This window comes from Megalobrama amblycephala, linkage group LG19 (assembly GCF_018812025.1).
Source record: "Megalobrama amblycephala isolate DHTTF-2021 linkage group LG19, ASM1881202v1, whole genome shotgun sequence".
NCBI lineage: Eukaryota > Metazoa > Chordata > Actinopteri > Cypriniformes > Xenocyprididae > Megalobrama > Megalobrama amblycephala.
The window spans coordinates 17,886,353-17,903,194 of NC_063062.1; the positions used below are offsets into that span (position 1 = coordinate 17,886,353).

Here is a 16,842-nt window from a genome sequence, read left to right on the forward strand (position 1 = left end):
ACCCACTCGGACATCATCACGGTAACTCATGACCGAAACGAATTGAACTTGAAATGGTGATCGGTCTATGAGCTGTATTTTAGCGACCTCAAAGGTCAATTAAATGAAAGATGCTCTTCAGTGCCGACACTTGCAGTGTTTACAGTGGATTTGTAGTCTTAAAAGAGTGTCTATTAATAATGATTTTTATATATATATATATATATATATATATATATATATATATATATATATATATAGCTAGTAGAACAAAGCAAAAAGTTTTTGATTATAATTTTGATCTTAATAGCTAATTTCAACAGTAAACATAAAAAAAAAAAAAAAAAAATTATAATATTGTTTCTTGTTTATTGTGTAATGTAAATTCTGTTCCATGTAAATATGTAAACATCAAATACAAGTTAAATTTGGAGAGGGGGCTTTGCCTTATTTGATTGGTCCACCACGTCACTGAATATAATGTCATACAATATCACATAAAATAATGTCAATGCAAATTCATCCAGACCAAAACCATACAGAACATATCACACATAGTCATATCACGTAAATGACGTAGATGAAGATTAAACCTGAAGTACTAAACTAGGCATTTTTTCCCAATATGGCAGGGAAAACTGAGCTAATGGGCTACAATGAGCAACAGAACAAAGCCCACAAGCCAGTGACTCAGATTTGTGTCTTATCCCCTGTGTCTGTGACAAAATGAAACTCACAAATTCAGCTGAAATCATAGCTTTTAACCAAAATACAGCAGCTCAGGCCAGGGTACATGAAAACAGGAGCTAAGCAAAACTAGATTAAGAAAAACAAGCAAAACCCTAGTGACCTCCTTATGAACCATCTGTGATTGATTGGACTGACTTACCACCATCATCATCATCATCATCAATATCCTCAGTTGTTAAATCTGGCCTCCAAGAATTATTAGTTTAAAACAGAAATTCATAATGACAGGTGCCTACTTTGATTGACTTTGATTTATGCAATGATTTATGTCGTTCTATTCCTCATTCGATTGGGTAAAACGCTTTGCTAAATGATTAAATGTAAATGTAGATGTAATTAAATGTCTAGCTTATCTCTCATCCAGTTATTTCCAAACCTCGCGAGGCTTGAAGTTGGACTCGCCGAACGTACTGCGCTCAAGAGGTGGATCAGACGCCGGTAGTAAACCGCGAAAACCCAAAACACATCTCCTGTAAGTGCTTGTGGAAGAACAGACAGGCAAGCGTCTGAAAGGGTAGGAACTGCATCCTTATGCCGGCGAAGTGTCTCCGTTTCCAAGCTCGTGAATGCGTTTGGGCGGTGGTGTGATTTGTTTCTGCATCTTAAATGGCGGATTTGTGAGTAAGTTTGTTTACATACCGCTTTAGAGTGTTTCAGCGCAGGCTGGATTTTAGGTTCTGGTTCGGGTTGTATAGTGTTGGCCCAATGTTGCGATCAGTACATGGCGTTTTTACGCGACGCCGCGTTCGTGGATTTAGCATTGAATTCGTTGAGGCGCGTCACTGGATTCTCAACCATGTCATTCCCTAATATGCAGCACTGCAATTATTTTAACTATTTTAAGACTGTTACCTGATTCTGCTAGCCTTATTACCAACAGTGCTCCTACACTCAAAGAAAACATATTAGGGAATTTTAAAGTTTGAAGGTAATAAAAAAGTAATTTAAGTCATGGATATTTCTAGTTAATATAAAATATATTTGTTACACTCAACTTTAACATATTTTATTTACTTATTTCCTTTTGTAATATTTATACAGTGCTCCCCCTCCCCCCACTCCCAGTAATCATATTCTCATCAAGGGAATACAGTGAACCCATTATCAAATGTTTGTTTGTTTATGTATGCTTTACTTTTTTTCCACTTCAGAGGTATTTAGTGTGTTGCTATGCAGTTGCTAGGTTGTTCTAGGTATTAATTGATATTATATTATATTATATTAAAATGCTAAATGGATATGGTTGAAGTACATTATTTTGTCTTTAACTTTTTTTTTTTTGTCAACTTCTTTGTTTAGAGAAGTAGCTAGCCTAAGCTAGAATCTTTGTGGGAATTTAGGATTACAACACTACTCATGTTAATTTCTTGTTAGGTTGAATCACTGTGACATTTTTTTCAAGTTGTTTTGGGTAACTAGTTTAAAGTTTACTTTAAAGGTAGGGTGGGCAATTTTGGAGCAGCAAACTATAGCTTTTAGTGTTGTCAAAAATATTGTTATCTCTATATGTATTGATTACTGAAATATCTGAAATGGCTCCAATACTCCTGTGCGTTCTTGCTCCCTTCTCTCTCTGACGGCGAATTGACACACCTGCCTCTTCTCACTTAAAGGGTTAGTTCATCCAAAAATGAAAATAATGTAATTTATTACTCACCCTCATGCTGTTCCACACCCGTAAGACTTCATCTTCGGAATTAAGATATTTTTATTGAAATCCAGCAATGACACTTCCTATCTCAAGATCCATTAAACATGTTTAAATTAGTTCATGTGAATACAGAAGTTCAATATTAATACTATAAAGCGACAAGAATATTTTTGGTGTGCCAAAAACAAACAAAATAACGACTTATATAGTGATGGCCAATTTCAAAACACTGCTTCATTAAGCTTCGGAGCGTTATGAATCTTTCGTGTTGAATCATGATTCGGATCGTGTGTCAAACCGCCAAACTGCTGACATCACGTGACTTTGGCGCTGATTCAACACAAAAGATTCATAATGCTCCGAAGCTGTTTTAAATGTTTTTAGTACATTTATGGATCTTGAGAGAGGAAGTGTCATTGCTGGTTATGCAGGCCTCACTGAGCCATCAGATTTCAACAAAAATATCTTAATTTGCGTTCCGAAGATTAACAAAGGTCTTACAGGTGTGTAACGGCATGAGGGTGAGTAATAAATGACATTATTTTCATTTTTGGGTGAACTAACCCTTTAATGTCTAACTAGCTCTAGTTGAATAGTGCTTGTATTGTGCATAATTTTACCCATTCCCGCAGGTTTCGTGCTCACATCAAAAGCGCACACCCCTGATCTTCATAAGTAGCGCTCTGATAAAGCCACCTCTCAAATCGCTCTCGAGTACCAAATTGACTTCTTTTTCATGGCTTAATGCGTTTAAAAGTCAGATACATACAAAATTATGTCAAAATGCCTTGCTTGCTGAGCGCTTAAGAGCGCTCTCCAAAGCCACGCCTCGTGCAAAACACAGCCAGAGCAGATACAACAAAGCATCATAAGAGACAGTGTTAAAGGATTAGTTCACTTTCAAATGAAAATTTCCTGATAATTTACTCACCCCCATGTCATCTAAGATGTTCATGTCTGTCTTTCTTCAGTCGAAAAGAAATTAAGGTTTTTGATGAAAACATTCCAGGATTTTTCTCCATATAGTGGACTTCAATGGAGCCCAAACGTTTGAAGGTTAAAATTACATTTTCATTGCAGCTTCAAAATGTTCTGCACGATCCCAGACAAGAAATAAGGGTCTTATCTAGAGAAACCATCACTCATTTTCTAAAAAAAATAAAAAAAATTAATATGTTTTAATGATAAATGCTCATCTTGAACTAGCTCTCTTCTTCTTATCTATTTGAATTCCAGCAGCGTAGACACTTCTAAGTGTGTTACTGCCCTCCACAGGTTAAAGTTTGAACTAATTGTTATATACTTGCACTAGCATATTGTATATGACAATTTAGTTAAAATTTTGACCTGTGGAGGGCACTAATACAATTAGAAGTGTCTACACTGGTGGAATTCAAATAGAGAAGAAGAAGAAGAGAGCTAGTTCAAGATGAGCATTTAAAATGTATACATTTTTTAACTTTTTTTTTTAGAAAATGAGTGATGGTTTCTCAAAAAAAGACCCTTATTTCTCGTCTGGGATCGCTGTTAACTGTAATTTTGACCTTCAACCATTTGGGCTCCATTGAAGTCCACTATATGGAGAAAAATCCTGGAATGTTTTCATCAAAAACCTTAATTTCTTTTCGACTGAAGAAAGACAGACATGAACATCTTAGATGACATGGGGGTGAGTAAATTATCAGGAAATTTTAATTTGAAAGTGAACTAATCCTTTAAATTACCTCCTGTCTCAAAGCATGTGACATTACAATAATAATGACCGTAAACAACTTACAGAGCTCTTACTTGTACCACTTGACAGCTGCAGATTAATTTCGGCGTTCATAGTGTTGACACAGACACAGGTTGCCATCTTGTAACAGCTACAACTAGTGTTGTCAAAAGTACCTTTGATACCAAGTTTGTACTGAAATATTAAAAATGTGACTCTTTGAGTGTTGAGCGGATTCGTAAACACCTCTGGTTGGCCATTGTGTTTACATGCTCAACATATATGTCTGTGAATGGCTACAATGATCAACGCAATGAACACGGGAGTGTTTGAAAGCACATGGAAGTGTTTGAATTTGAAAGCGGGAGTGGGAGTGGGAGTGGGAGTGGGAGTGGGAGTGCTTGAAAGCAGGACCGGTCTGCTGATAGACGCATGCTTTCAAACGCTCCTGTGTGTATCTGTGTAAGTGCTCAGTGAAGAGTGTCATTGATGTCTGTTTACGACGTGTTTTTGAAGTGTTGATCTTTGTAGCCAATCACGGACCTATCTGATGAGCATGTGAACACAATGGCCTATCGGAGGTGTTTTGACACTAGTTACAATATGGCGGTGTTTTTGACAACACTAATTACATGCCGTGAAAACGGCATAGGCTTGTTGTTTTAATTCAGGAGGAACTGTAAAAGATGACTTGTTCACGGCATCCAGTGACTGTCTGTCTGCAATTCTGCATAGCCTTACAGAACACGCGATGTCTGCATTGGATTCAGAGTGCAATGATTGGATGAACATTTATTGGTCCTGAGATGATATATGTACATTTTTAAATATTTAGACCACTTTTATTATTGATTGCTATCAGGATGTGAAGAGGATGTGTTTTTGATGGAAAAAAAAAATCGCCTACCCTACCTTTAACTAGGTTAAATTTGACTTTTTTTCAGTGTTGCTTCTGATTTATTGATTTGATAATGATCTTAATGTAAATCAGAGGAGATCAGTAAAGTGAAACTGCAGCATGACGTGGCTTCAGTAAAGGACATGGCAGTGTGACATCTGCCAGTGTCGTCCATGTGGATTTGCGAATTACATTTATATTTCTCTCATGTCCCTCCAGAGCTCTGATTACATGGTCCAGCTCCTCATTACTGGCTCCTCGTTGTAAATCATTGAGTCTGGAGAACGCCCTGCAAACGAAACCAGAGATTAGGTCAGATCACACGCTGTGGTTGAAGTTCTCTCGTATCGTAGCTTAATTGCCAGCCAGCCCACTCGCCCTGCTCTGAATAGATAATAGTATGCTAATAGAGTGTATGTCGTTCCCAGGTTTGGCCCCTTCAGACCCGTGAGGCATTGCAGTAGCACTTTCTGATGTGGTAGTAAGGGCAGTGTGTCAGGTCGGGTCAGGATACGTGAGTCATGATGTCCCTGGTGAGGGACCTAAAATTGCCACTCTTGTTTTCTAAGATTAGATTCATACAAGTCCAAGGCCAGCTGATTTTTTTTTTCCTGTTATTACTGGTTTAGTTTTGGTCTATATTTTGATAGTCCACTTTAGACTTTCGGTAACACTTTAGTATAGGGAACACATATAAACTATTAACTACGACTTTTCCCTCAATAAACTCCTAATTTACTGCTTATTAATAGGTATTGGGTAGGATTAAGAATGTAGAATAAGGTCATGCAAAATAAGGCATTAATAGGTGCTTAATAAGTAATAAATAGACAATATTATTGTAATATGCATGCTAATAAGCAACTAGTTAAAAGACCCTAAAATAAACTGCTATGGCGATGCAGCGTGCCAAAGCCCACCAGAAAGGCGGGGCGTCTGGCTATATAAGCGAGCATTTCTCCATATAATTTCAGATCTGTCTCCTTCAGCGACGACGCTGCTTCTCTTCACGCCGTCATTGTTTCAAAAAGTTTCCCAGTTTGAACTAATGACTGTGCAGTTACACTGCGTTATTGAAAAATACAGCATTTTCTCCATCATACAGTATGTCTTAAAGTTTAATTGTATGCCATTTAGCAACACAAGCCACCCAGCATTTATTTCCCAAGATTCCGTCATCAGGCTACGCCTTTGTTTTGAATAGGCAACATCTAGCAGCAAAAACCTACATATTGCAGCTTTAAAATAACTGAAATTATTAAAGTCCCCCTGTAATCAATTATTTTATCCCTTAAAACTCATCTTTGATCACTAAAATGATCAAAGGTGAGTTTTAAGGAATTTCTTCATGCCTTAAAATAGCTTGAATGTTGAATGTTATCCTTACAAACGCTTTAAACAACTCAGAACATCAGTGGAGAAAGGCATATAGTTCATCATAACATCGTAATAGGCTCGCTATATTGATAAATCTACACAATTTTTTTCATATCAACAGAATATATACCGGGATAACCTGGCTTCTCTCGAGACTTTCCTGCTTCAGAGAAGTCATAGTTAATGATATGCTAAAGCCTGCCGGCACGTTGTTGTGATTGGTTACAAGGCAGTCTTTGACGTCACAAACACCAACGATTTCAAACCGCGGGTTTTAGACGGTCTTTGATTTACTGCAGTTTCAAACATAAAATACTCAGCAATGGTGTTTACTTATGAATTTGCACATGGTTTGTCAAAGCATATTAAAAACACTACCAGGGCTCTCAAGTGTCACACATTGAGCGTGACAGTCACTCATTTCGGTCTTTTGTCACGCACTCCCGCCACACATTGTATTTCTCACGCAGAAAAACAATTTATCATATATTTAATATACCGCAGCGCCCAAAATGTATCTGGCCGCGCCGCTCTCTCTGGAACCGGGAAGGAACCAAGCGCGTCTCGAACCTGCCACTTATCAGCCAATCAAAAAAAAAAAAAGAAAGAGGCTACACAATAGCCAATCAGAAAATAGCACTATTGTATCTGGGTAAGATTTAACGCAACAACCAATGGAAAAAAAAGCATATCCTTGTTCACCATCATCCTCGTTCACCCACAGAGAGAACCACTGGAGCTCTGAGCATCACTTTGAGCACAGAGTAAGTCATGATCTCCTGTTTAATGTTACAACAAATTCACAACTTGTTTGACACAAACAATGACAACTTGACTGCTGTTAGATAATCAGATAATCAGCATCAGTTTTTCATGAGTGTCTGAACTTAGCCAACAGTTTTGCAGCCTGTTCATTGACACCTGCTCAGAACAAGCAGTCTAGGCCTAGTTATATTTTGCTATGACACGATGACTGACATTTTGTTACATTAAACATCTCTCTCTCCAAATAGTTTTAATAATTTTATTAGCACTAAATAAACTAAAGTGTATTGCATTGTCGACGTTATAGGTCACTTTTAAAATCATGTCACATTTTATATCCTGGCCATGGATCAGTGTTTCCCATACATTGACTAGACTGTGGCGGCCCGCCACATTCTAATTGGTCCCGCCACAGTCGCAAAATATGAATACGGATATGACGCGATATTTAAATTACCATCTGATAATTGCGCTCCTTTATATGGCAAAAGTGGGAGTCATAGAGCAAAATAAGTAGACTAGCACCAATTAAGTTTTCGTGCACTATATTCAAAGTCATCTGAAGCCATTCCATAGAATTAGGCTAGAATACTTTTTGCTGCTGAATTATATACTCACCTAGTTTACTTATGTATTTATTGGTCAGCTTATGATTATATATTTTTATTCATTTGTTATTTTTATCTATAATGAAGTGGTGTGTTTAGTGCATTCTGGATTGGTTAACAAATCAAAGAGTGACCATTAGTTCCACAAATACAGACACAGTCTCCCACAAATAAATTAATTCAACAAAGGTAACCTCTTTTGCTACATATTTTTAATGGTTTAAATGTGTACTCTACATGTTTGACCACTTACAAACTCTAATTTAGCTTACTATATGTTGTGTACATGACTAATGTGCCCCAACCATCAGCAATAAATAAATACATTTATAAATTTTAGAGCACAAAATTGTTTACAAGAGAACAAATTTCTTCATTGATCTAGTCACTTAATTTTGCTCTTAGAATGCACTAGATTCATGCATTTAAATTTAAAATGTACAATATATATATCAATGTAATAATTCTCAGTCTTTTTTTCAGAAGAAAACTGTATTAAAGGGTTAGTTCATCCAAAAATGAAAATGATGTAATTTATTACTTACCCTCATGCCGTTCCACACCCGTAAAACCTTCGTTAATCTTCGGAACACAAATTAAGATATTTTAGTTGAAATCCGATGGCTCTGTGAGGCCTCCATAGGGAGCAATGACATTTCCTCTCTCAAGATCCATAAAGGTACTAAAAACATATTTAAATCAGTCCATGTGAGCACAGTAGGGCTGTGTATCACCAACAATGTCACGATACGATACGCATCACGATACTAAAGCCACGATACGATACGTATCACGATATGGTTCAATTTAGAATTTAAATTTATTTTGAGCAGAGTTTAGTAACAGTAATATGTGTTTATTGAATAACCAGTGTTATAACAGTCGTGATAACTGAAAAACTATTTTGTTTTTGTCATTAAAAAAAACAATGATTTAAATTAAATATAAAAAAATTGTCACAAAAAAGCTTCTTTTAAAGTCACTCCCTCAGTAACTGAATTGACAATTATAGTGACACTGAAGCATATCAACAAAGCTCAATGACTAATTTCACTTGCAACAGTAAGTTGACTGTAAGAAAACTAAGTTGGTTAATTATATCGGCTATAATATTATAATAATGTCTATACTGCCTGTTTTTTTTTCCATCTGTAAAAATGATTTTTTTGGATATCAACTCAAAATATGTTCTAGAACAACATACGTTTTTATTAACGTGGTCTACAAAATATGGGCTACATGAGTTTACAATACACACTTAACAATAAGGTTCATTTATTACACATCAGATAATGTATTAACATGAACTAACCATGAGCAATACATACTGTATTAGTTCATCTTTGTTAATGTTAGTTATTAAAAAATACAGTTGTTGATTGTTTGTTCATGCTGGTTTACAGTGCATTAACTAATGTTAACAAGATTTAAATGATGTGATGTGACCGCAAAGGGCACTTTCACTTTCACGATCAAAGTGCATGCCACTGATAAGCATTGTAAATGCAGTATTACAGTATAGCTACACATACCAATTAAATGCGCAGGTCTCCTCTCGTGCGTCCTCCCCACTGGACGAGGCCAATATCACTTTCGTTTCGCTTTCAGATATCTCTATTATATATGTCATCACTGCTTTTACCTTTCTAGATGTAATTACCGAAATCAAAACAGTCCATAAACTATATCCTCACGAAAACTTAAGTCAAGCCAGCTCGCGCGTCAACCTGAGAGATCGGCCTCCAAATTTCTCGGTTTCTAAATGGACGGTTTGGCTTGATTGACAAACGCTAACGTTCGGGCATGATTTATATACCATCGACCTGTCCTAAAACGTTAGCACGCTTTGATCGATGATTTGGAGATTGCGTGTTTCTCCGTTCGAGAGCGCATTTCCTGTTCACATTCGCGACAAAACAGCTGATTATTTACGAATGAAAGCTCACAGAAACGTGAATGTGTGCTTGCATTGCTTGCTAGCGTCAATTGACATCACGTGATTGGCTAGATTTAAAAGCAAGACAGACTCGATACGGCAGCTGCTGTATCGATACGCGCATCGTCAGGAGTTCATGACGATGTATCGTTGTATCGATATTCTGAGCACAGCCCTAGAGCACAGTGGTTCAATATTAATATTATAAAGCAACGAGAATATTTTTGGTGCGCAAAAAACAAACAAAATAACGACTATTTAGTGATGGCCGATTTCAAAACACTGCTTCAGGAAGATTCGGAGCACAAATTAATCAGTGTATCGACTCATGATTCGGATTGCATGTCAAACTGCCAACGGCTGAAATCACGTGACTTTGGCGCTCCGAACAGCAGATTCGATACACTGATTCATTTGTGCTCCGAATCTTCCTGAAGCAGTGTTTTGAAATTTTGTTTTTTTTGGCACTCCAAAAATATTCTTGTCGTTTTATAATATTAATATTGAACCACTGTACTCACATGAACCTATTTAGATATGTTTTTAGTACCTTTATGGATCTTGAGAGAGGAAGTGTCATTGCTCCCTATGGAGGCCTCACGGAGCCATCGAATTTCAACTAAAATATCTTAGGGTGTTTTCACACCTATGGATTGTTTATTTTGTTCCGAAACAGGGATTCAATTTGTTACAGTGTTGCATTTTCTTCTTGGTTCGGTTCGCTTTCACAAAGCAACATTTCAAAGCGTACCAAAATGCGTTTATGGAAGTCACATGTGAGTACAACTGTCCTCTTATTGGTCAAAGTTTTCTCAGCTTCATCCATAAATAATGATTGACAAGTTCGCTTCATGAGCTTATTGTGTCTGTATTTGTAAATGTTGAGACACACGCAAACACTACATGAATGTAGCTGTCATTCCCACTGTTAAATATACTACATTCATTTAATGCTGCGGCAAATACAAACACACGCGGTCTCACTGGATATCCCAGTGTTGTCTAGTAGGCTGTGTCAGTGTGTCGAGACCATATATTAATGTTAAAATGAAGCAGAGCGGGAAAAAGGCTTCAGACAGCATTCTCGCATAGAGAAGTGCAATTACACAACATTATGAAGAGACGCTCGTTGGTTTTCAACTATGGGAAATAATGTGCTCATGTACAGACTCAGACACTACCGCTTTTTACATCACATTTCCCGTTATGAATTGTCGTTTGGTTCGTTGGTCCGTTAACTGGGTCCGAACCGCTCCAGAGTTCATTTGAAAGCGTACCAAGACCACATCTTCAAGGAGGTCTCGGTACGCTTGTTTGGTCCGCTGTTGGTGCGCACCCGAGTGCGATTGCTGCTTTCACACCTGCTCAAACAAACTGCACCAAAGAGGATAAGGAACTCTAGTACGATTCAACAAACTAAATGAGGCAGGTGTGAAAGCACCCCTAATTTGTGTTCCGAAGATTAACGAAGGTTTTACGGGTGTGGAACGGCATGAGGGTAAGTAATAAATGACAGAATTTTCATTTTTGGGTGAACTAACTCTTAAAGGCTAGGAAAAGTTATGCACAGATATATTTTCAGAGCTTATTTTTAAATCACTGCTCAATTTGTATATCTCTTTTCATTTTATGCTAAGCAAGCCATTATCTATAAAACTAAGCATCTTACATTGCAGTTATCACAAGTTACACAAACTTTAAAGGCAACAGATGTTTCCTGTTTATTTTTAGAAATTACTCATTCATCAAATAATTTTCCACATAGTTTATTTTGAGATATTGAATTCTTTTTGCCTTTTGCAAGTTACAGTCCTCTCTGAGTTACTAACACTGAGCCGTGAACCTTCTGAAGGCTTTAGAATTATATCATCAGAACTCAGTGAATAATAATGATTTTAAATCACTTGTTGGAAAATTGATCACTTTTGTGAGTCTCAGATTAAGTATGTGATGCCTGATAGCATTTGAGTCATGAATGTATGGCATGATCTTGGGTGGTTTATGGCAGTGTTTGTAGGCTGACTGGCAGAAGTGGCATTGTCCGACAGCACACTTTCTAATGGCCCCATTGTAAGTGCTGGCACAGGGAGCAGTGTTTGTCCAGAGGAGTGTGAAGTATCGATCCAGTTCAATCTGTGGAATTGTAGTTGCCACTGCAGTTGTGTTGTGGCTTGTTTCCACTGTTGTTTAAATTTCGTTCTTCTGTGCACTACTGGGCCACTGTAGAATAATGATCTCTATTAAAAAGAAAAGAAAAAAAAATTGTGATTCTCAGTTCTATCTGTATGTTTTCCTAAAAAGGTTATGAAGCACAAGATAAACAGTGTAGCAGCATATCTCCCATCATACTCTTCTGACTCACTCAGGAAGTTTGTTCCAGTTTGTGTGCCCCTCACTCTGATCTAGATGAATAATTGGAGATGGTGTGATTGGAGTGAGTCAGAATGTAGAAATGTACTTGATCTCATTCAAAACTGCCCAGCACTGATCTGATAGCTTGTTTAGCAGGCCTTTGAGAGTGGTGGCAGGGGGGCGTTTGTGGTGAGGGATTGTGGGAGAGTCACAAACAGACGCTGGTATGACGCAATTAACTATTTTTACTAAAAGCAGGCGTCACAGCTGTGGCGCCAGGAAATATTATAGGAGTTTCCTTTATTAAAAGTGTTTGGTAAACTCTATGTCTGTTGAAGATGTGTGCTTGTGGGTGGATATTTTGAGTCTTCCGCAGCCCTTGCTGAACTGATATTGATTTAGGAGGAAAATATGTAGACTGATGGATTCTTGCCCGGTATGTTTATTTATTTATTTATTTATTTATTTATTTTTTTAAACCATCATCATACAGAGTAATAAAGCTAAACTGCTACCTTAGTTTAAAAAGGCCTGAGAACTGTTTTATTGAGCGTTTGATTGAATTATCACTAGTGAATTATAGTCTATCAAGGATTGAATGTCAGTATGAAATCAAAATTTAAAAAAATATTTATTCTGGTATAAAATGGCCATTTGTCATGATCCAGTCAATTCCCAAATCTGGCCCTACACTATGGAAGTAAAATGGGTTTTAAATGCCATTTCATGTTTACTTTAAAGGGCCCCTATTATGCAAAATTCACTATTACATGGTGTTTGAACATAGTATGTGTTGGTAGTATGTGTACACAACCATCCTATAATGATAAAAAAAATCCACCCAATCCTTTTTTTTTTTTTTTTTTTAATTCCTGTAAATCATAAGCAGTATCTCAGAACAAGCTGTTTGCAAATTCTGGACAAAGTCACTTTGCACAGGCCATGCCCATGACTGCTGATGGATTCTACCATATTAGCATAGATACCACCCTGAGCGAGTTGTACACAGTCCGCCATTTTCTCCAGGCTGGAGCAGCTGCAGCGACAGGAATGTCTCGTAAGCCATTGAGGTGTTTTGTTGTTGGATGTCAGAGTGAACATAACAGTCTCCATGTACTCCTGACATCAGAGCCGCTGTAGACGCAGTGGATTATTTTTATTCTTGAAGGAAATGCGCCCCCATATACCTAAATTTGTTTATGTCTCATTATCAATCATTTTAAGCCACTCTGATTTTTGAACGAATGTCAATACAAAGGGACAGTACAAAACACCGGTTTTGCTAAGTTGTTACTCAAGGATGGATCAGTACCAACTGTTCGTGATTCAGCTTACAGTCTCCAGAGCGATACTGGATGTGGAAGTAATGAAAGGGAGAGCATGCACTTTATTATTGTTCATCGGAGTTGGTTTACGGATATAAAGCTTACCAGTTTATTAAGCGCCCCCGAAAAGGCATTTGGACTATATACAGGTGCTGAACATTAAAAGTATGAGCATGTACAGCACTCAATACTTAGTTGGGGCTCCTTTTGCCTGAATTACTGCAGCAATGCGGCGTGCATGGAGTCGATCAGTCTGTGGCACTGCTCCGGTGTTATGAGAGCCCAGGTTGCTCTGATAGTGGCCTTCAGCTCTTCTGCATTGTTGGGTCTGGCATATCACATCTTCCTCTTCACAATACCCCATAGATTTTCTATGGGGTTAAGGTCAGGCGAGTTTGCTGGCCAATTAAGAACAGGGATACCATGGTCCTCAAACCAAGTACTGGTAGCTTTGACACTGTGTGCAGGTGCCAAGTCCTGTTGGAAAATGAAATCTGCATCTCCATAAAGTTGGTCAGCAGCAGGAAGCATGAAGTGCTCTAAAACTTCCTGGTATACGGTTGCGTTGACCTTGGACCTCAGAAAACACAGTGGATCAACACCAGCAGATGACATGGCACCCCAAACCATCACTGACTGTGGAAACTTTACACTGGACCTCAAGCAACGTGGATTGTGTGCCTTTCCTCTCTTCCTCCAGACTCTGGGACCCTAATTTCCAAAAGAAATGCAAAATTTACTTTCATCAGAGAACATAACTTTGGACTACTCAGCAGCAGTCCAGTCCTTTTTGTCTTTAGCCCAGGCGAGATGCTTCTGTCACTATCTGTTGTTCAAGAGTGGCTTGACACAGGGAATGCAACAGCTGAAACCCATGTCTTGCATACGTCTGTGCGTAGTGGTTCTTGAAGCACTGACTCTGCAGTCCACTCTTTGTGAATCTCCCCCACATTTTTGAATGGGTTGTGTTTCACAATCCTCACAACCCTCCAGGGTGCGGTTATCCCTATTGCTTGTACACTTTTTTTTTTTCTACCACATCTTTTCCTTCCCTAAGCCTCTCTATTAATGTGCTTGGACACAGAGCTCTGTGAACAGCCAGCCTCTTTTGCAATGACCTTTTGTGTCTTGCCCTCCTTGTGCAAGGTGTCAATGATCGTTGTTTGGACAACTGTCAAGTCAGCAGTCTTCCCCATGGTTGTGTAGCCTACAGAACTAGACTGAGAGACCATTTAAAGGCCTTTGCAGGCGTTTTAAGTTAATTAGCTGATTAGAGTGTGGCACCAGGTGTCTTCAATATTGAACCTTTTCACAATATTCTAATTGTCTGAAATACTGAATTTGGGATTTTCCTTAGTTGTCAGTTATAATCATCAAAATTAAAAGAAATAAACAAACATTTGAAATATATCAGTATGCGTGTAATGAATGAATATAATATACAAGTTTGTGTGTGTGTGTGTGTGTGTGTGTGTATATTATATATATAATGAAAAGACACTTCATCTTTTGTGTGAAGTATAATAAACATCATAAAACTCATCAGTAAAGGTCTGGCCATCATTCGGACAGGGTCCGGTACAACAGGCTTGTACAAATAATGGATAAAAGCAAGATGACAACATAAGTTATAACCGTAATTAAACTAAACCAGACCTGTTCTTCATGCAACATATTCTCTGGCACTGTAGTCATTATTGTCCGCCCTCTTAGGCCGGGAGCAGCAGCTCATTTGCATTTAAAGGGACACACTAAAACGGCACGTTTTTTCTCAGCCCCAAAAAGTGGCAATTTTAATATGCTATAAAAAAATTATCTGTGGGGTGTTTTGAGCTAAAACTTCACATACACAATCTGGGGACATCACAGACTAATTTTAAATCTTGTAAAAAGGGGCATAATAGGTGCCCTTTAAGCCAAATGTTCGGATTGGCCTTTGCAAAGGTATGGTACTTGTTTTAAGAACTGCAACGAAAGTCCCACAGCACTCTCCTCTTGGGTCTCGTTGAGATCTGCTTCAGAGGATTCTGACAACTCAACCAAAATGTCTGATTTCTCTTTGACAAAGGTTAAATAAATAAATAAATAAACTGTGTGCAAGATGAGACAAAGATATGAGTGAAGAGGGAAACAAACTTGTCTGAAGGTTTGGTCTAAAGGGACGAAATGAAAAGGGGAAGGAGACAGTCTTATCTTCTCAATTCAAACTGCAGACACCAGAGATTTGCTGTTGTCTTTCTGCATTGTCGGTTGGGTAAAGTGCTGTGGATCTTTGGGGATCTTCTGACATTAAACGTGCCATTTACATGAACCTGGCGCCAGTGTTATGATGCTGCTGTCGGATGGATAAAACCATCATTAGTTGCCTCGCTGATATATCTCCCACAAGCCATCTCATGCTTTTTGTAGTTTGACCCCTGCTCCTCTCTTTATCTCTATTGCAGTCTTTCTCTGGTTATTTTCTTCTGAGACCTTAAGGTATATTTATATTTATATATAAAAAAACCTTAGAGGCAATAAAATTGACATATTTCAAAGACATTTTGGCAAATTATCATCTTCTAAATGTTGACTGGAAAAGGTCTCTAATGCATTCTTTCTTTTTGTTTGATTTGTTCAATCAGTGTAGAAGATTTTTTTATTAATCAGAATATACACGATTTAAGTTTAATATAGACATTTTCTATTTTCATCTTCTGACATCAAAACTCCAAGACTTGAAGAGTGATTTTTCACAGAAGTGAGAGAATCGACAACATCAGTCAGGCATTAAATTGACAAACTAACATTCTGTTGGTTCTGTCACGGATTAAATTGAGGCATAGTCCTTGGTCCTTTTGTTCGTTTCGGCTCCTCATTAGGGATAGACCTCCTACGGCAAAACCCTACAGTTTACTTTGATTTCGAAATTGGAGTAATCTACTGTGAACCATTACATTTAATCAATGTTCAATCAAAGCAAACTTAATCTACAAGTAAAATCGAATCATTAGTGGTGCTAATTATTATTACTAATATCTATGATCCTAACCTTGAATATTTACACTACTGTTCAAAAGTTTGGGGCTGGTACGATTTTACACTTACTGATCCTAAACTTTTGAAAGGTATTGTACACATGTAATATGTACTGCACCATTTGTTAAATAATACCTCAAATCATGCAGCTTGTTGAGAAGAGGTGTGCGATTACTTTTCTAAACCATCAGACTTTCAATTTTCACCTGGCCAACAATAAATAGATGCAAAAATCCCGTGGATCCCATAAATCAGCACATAGGGACCAGAAACCCTTGGAGACTTGGAAGTGGGCTTTGTTTTTTTGTTTTTTTTATTTGGGCCGGTAAGCAACCCAGAACACTTTGGCTTCAGAAAATGTAAAAATACTTGTTTTCTGTGTGCGGTTTCTCAGTCTGTGGCAATTATTAAAAATTTTACATGCAAGACTAGATAGACTGTCCATTTTCAGACGCCCATTTTGCTCTTT

The 16,842-nt window shown here is 37.7% G+C and overlaps 1 protein-coding gene across 7 annotated transcripts in view; it reads left to right on the forward strand.

Moving 5' to 3' along the window:
- The first annotated feature begins 352 nt into the window (after positions 1-352).
- Positions 353-16,842, forward strand: part of LOC125254062 (cholinesterase-like) — an 83,086-nt gene continuing 66,596 nt past the window's right edge. For 3 of the 7 annotated variants that reach the window (XR_007181586.1, XM_048168450.1, XM_048168449.1), the window contains exon 1: positions 353-1,346. Coding sequence is in view for 3 of the 7 variants with exons in the window: in XM_048168450.1 (XP_048024407.1) it covers positions 1,336-1,346 (11 nt within the window). In the remaining 4 variants the exon portion in view is untranslated. Of the gene's footprint in view, positions 1,351-16,842 lie in introns of all 7 variants that reach the window. The other 4 variants (XM_048168444.1, XM_048168447.1, XM_048168446.1 and 1 more) reach the window with 4 other exon arrangements.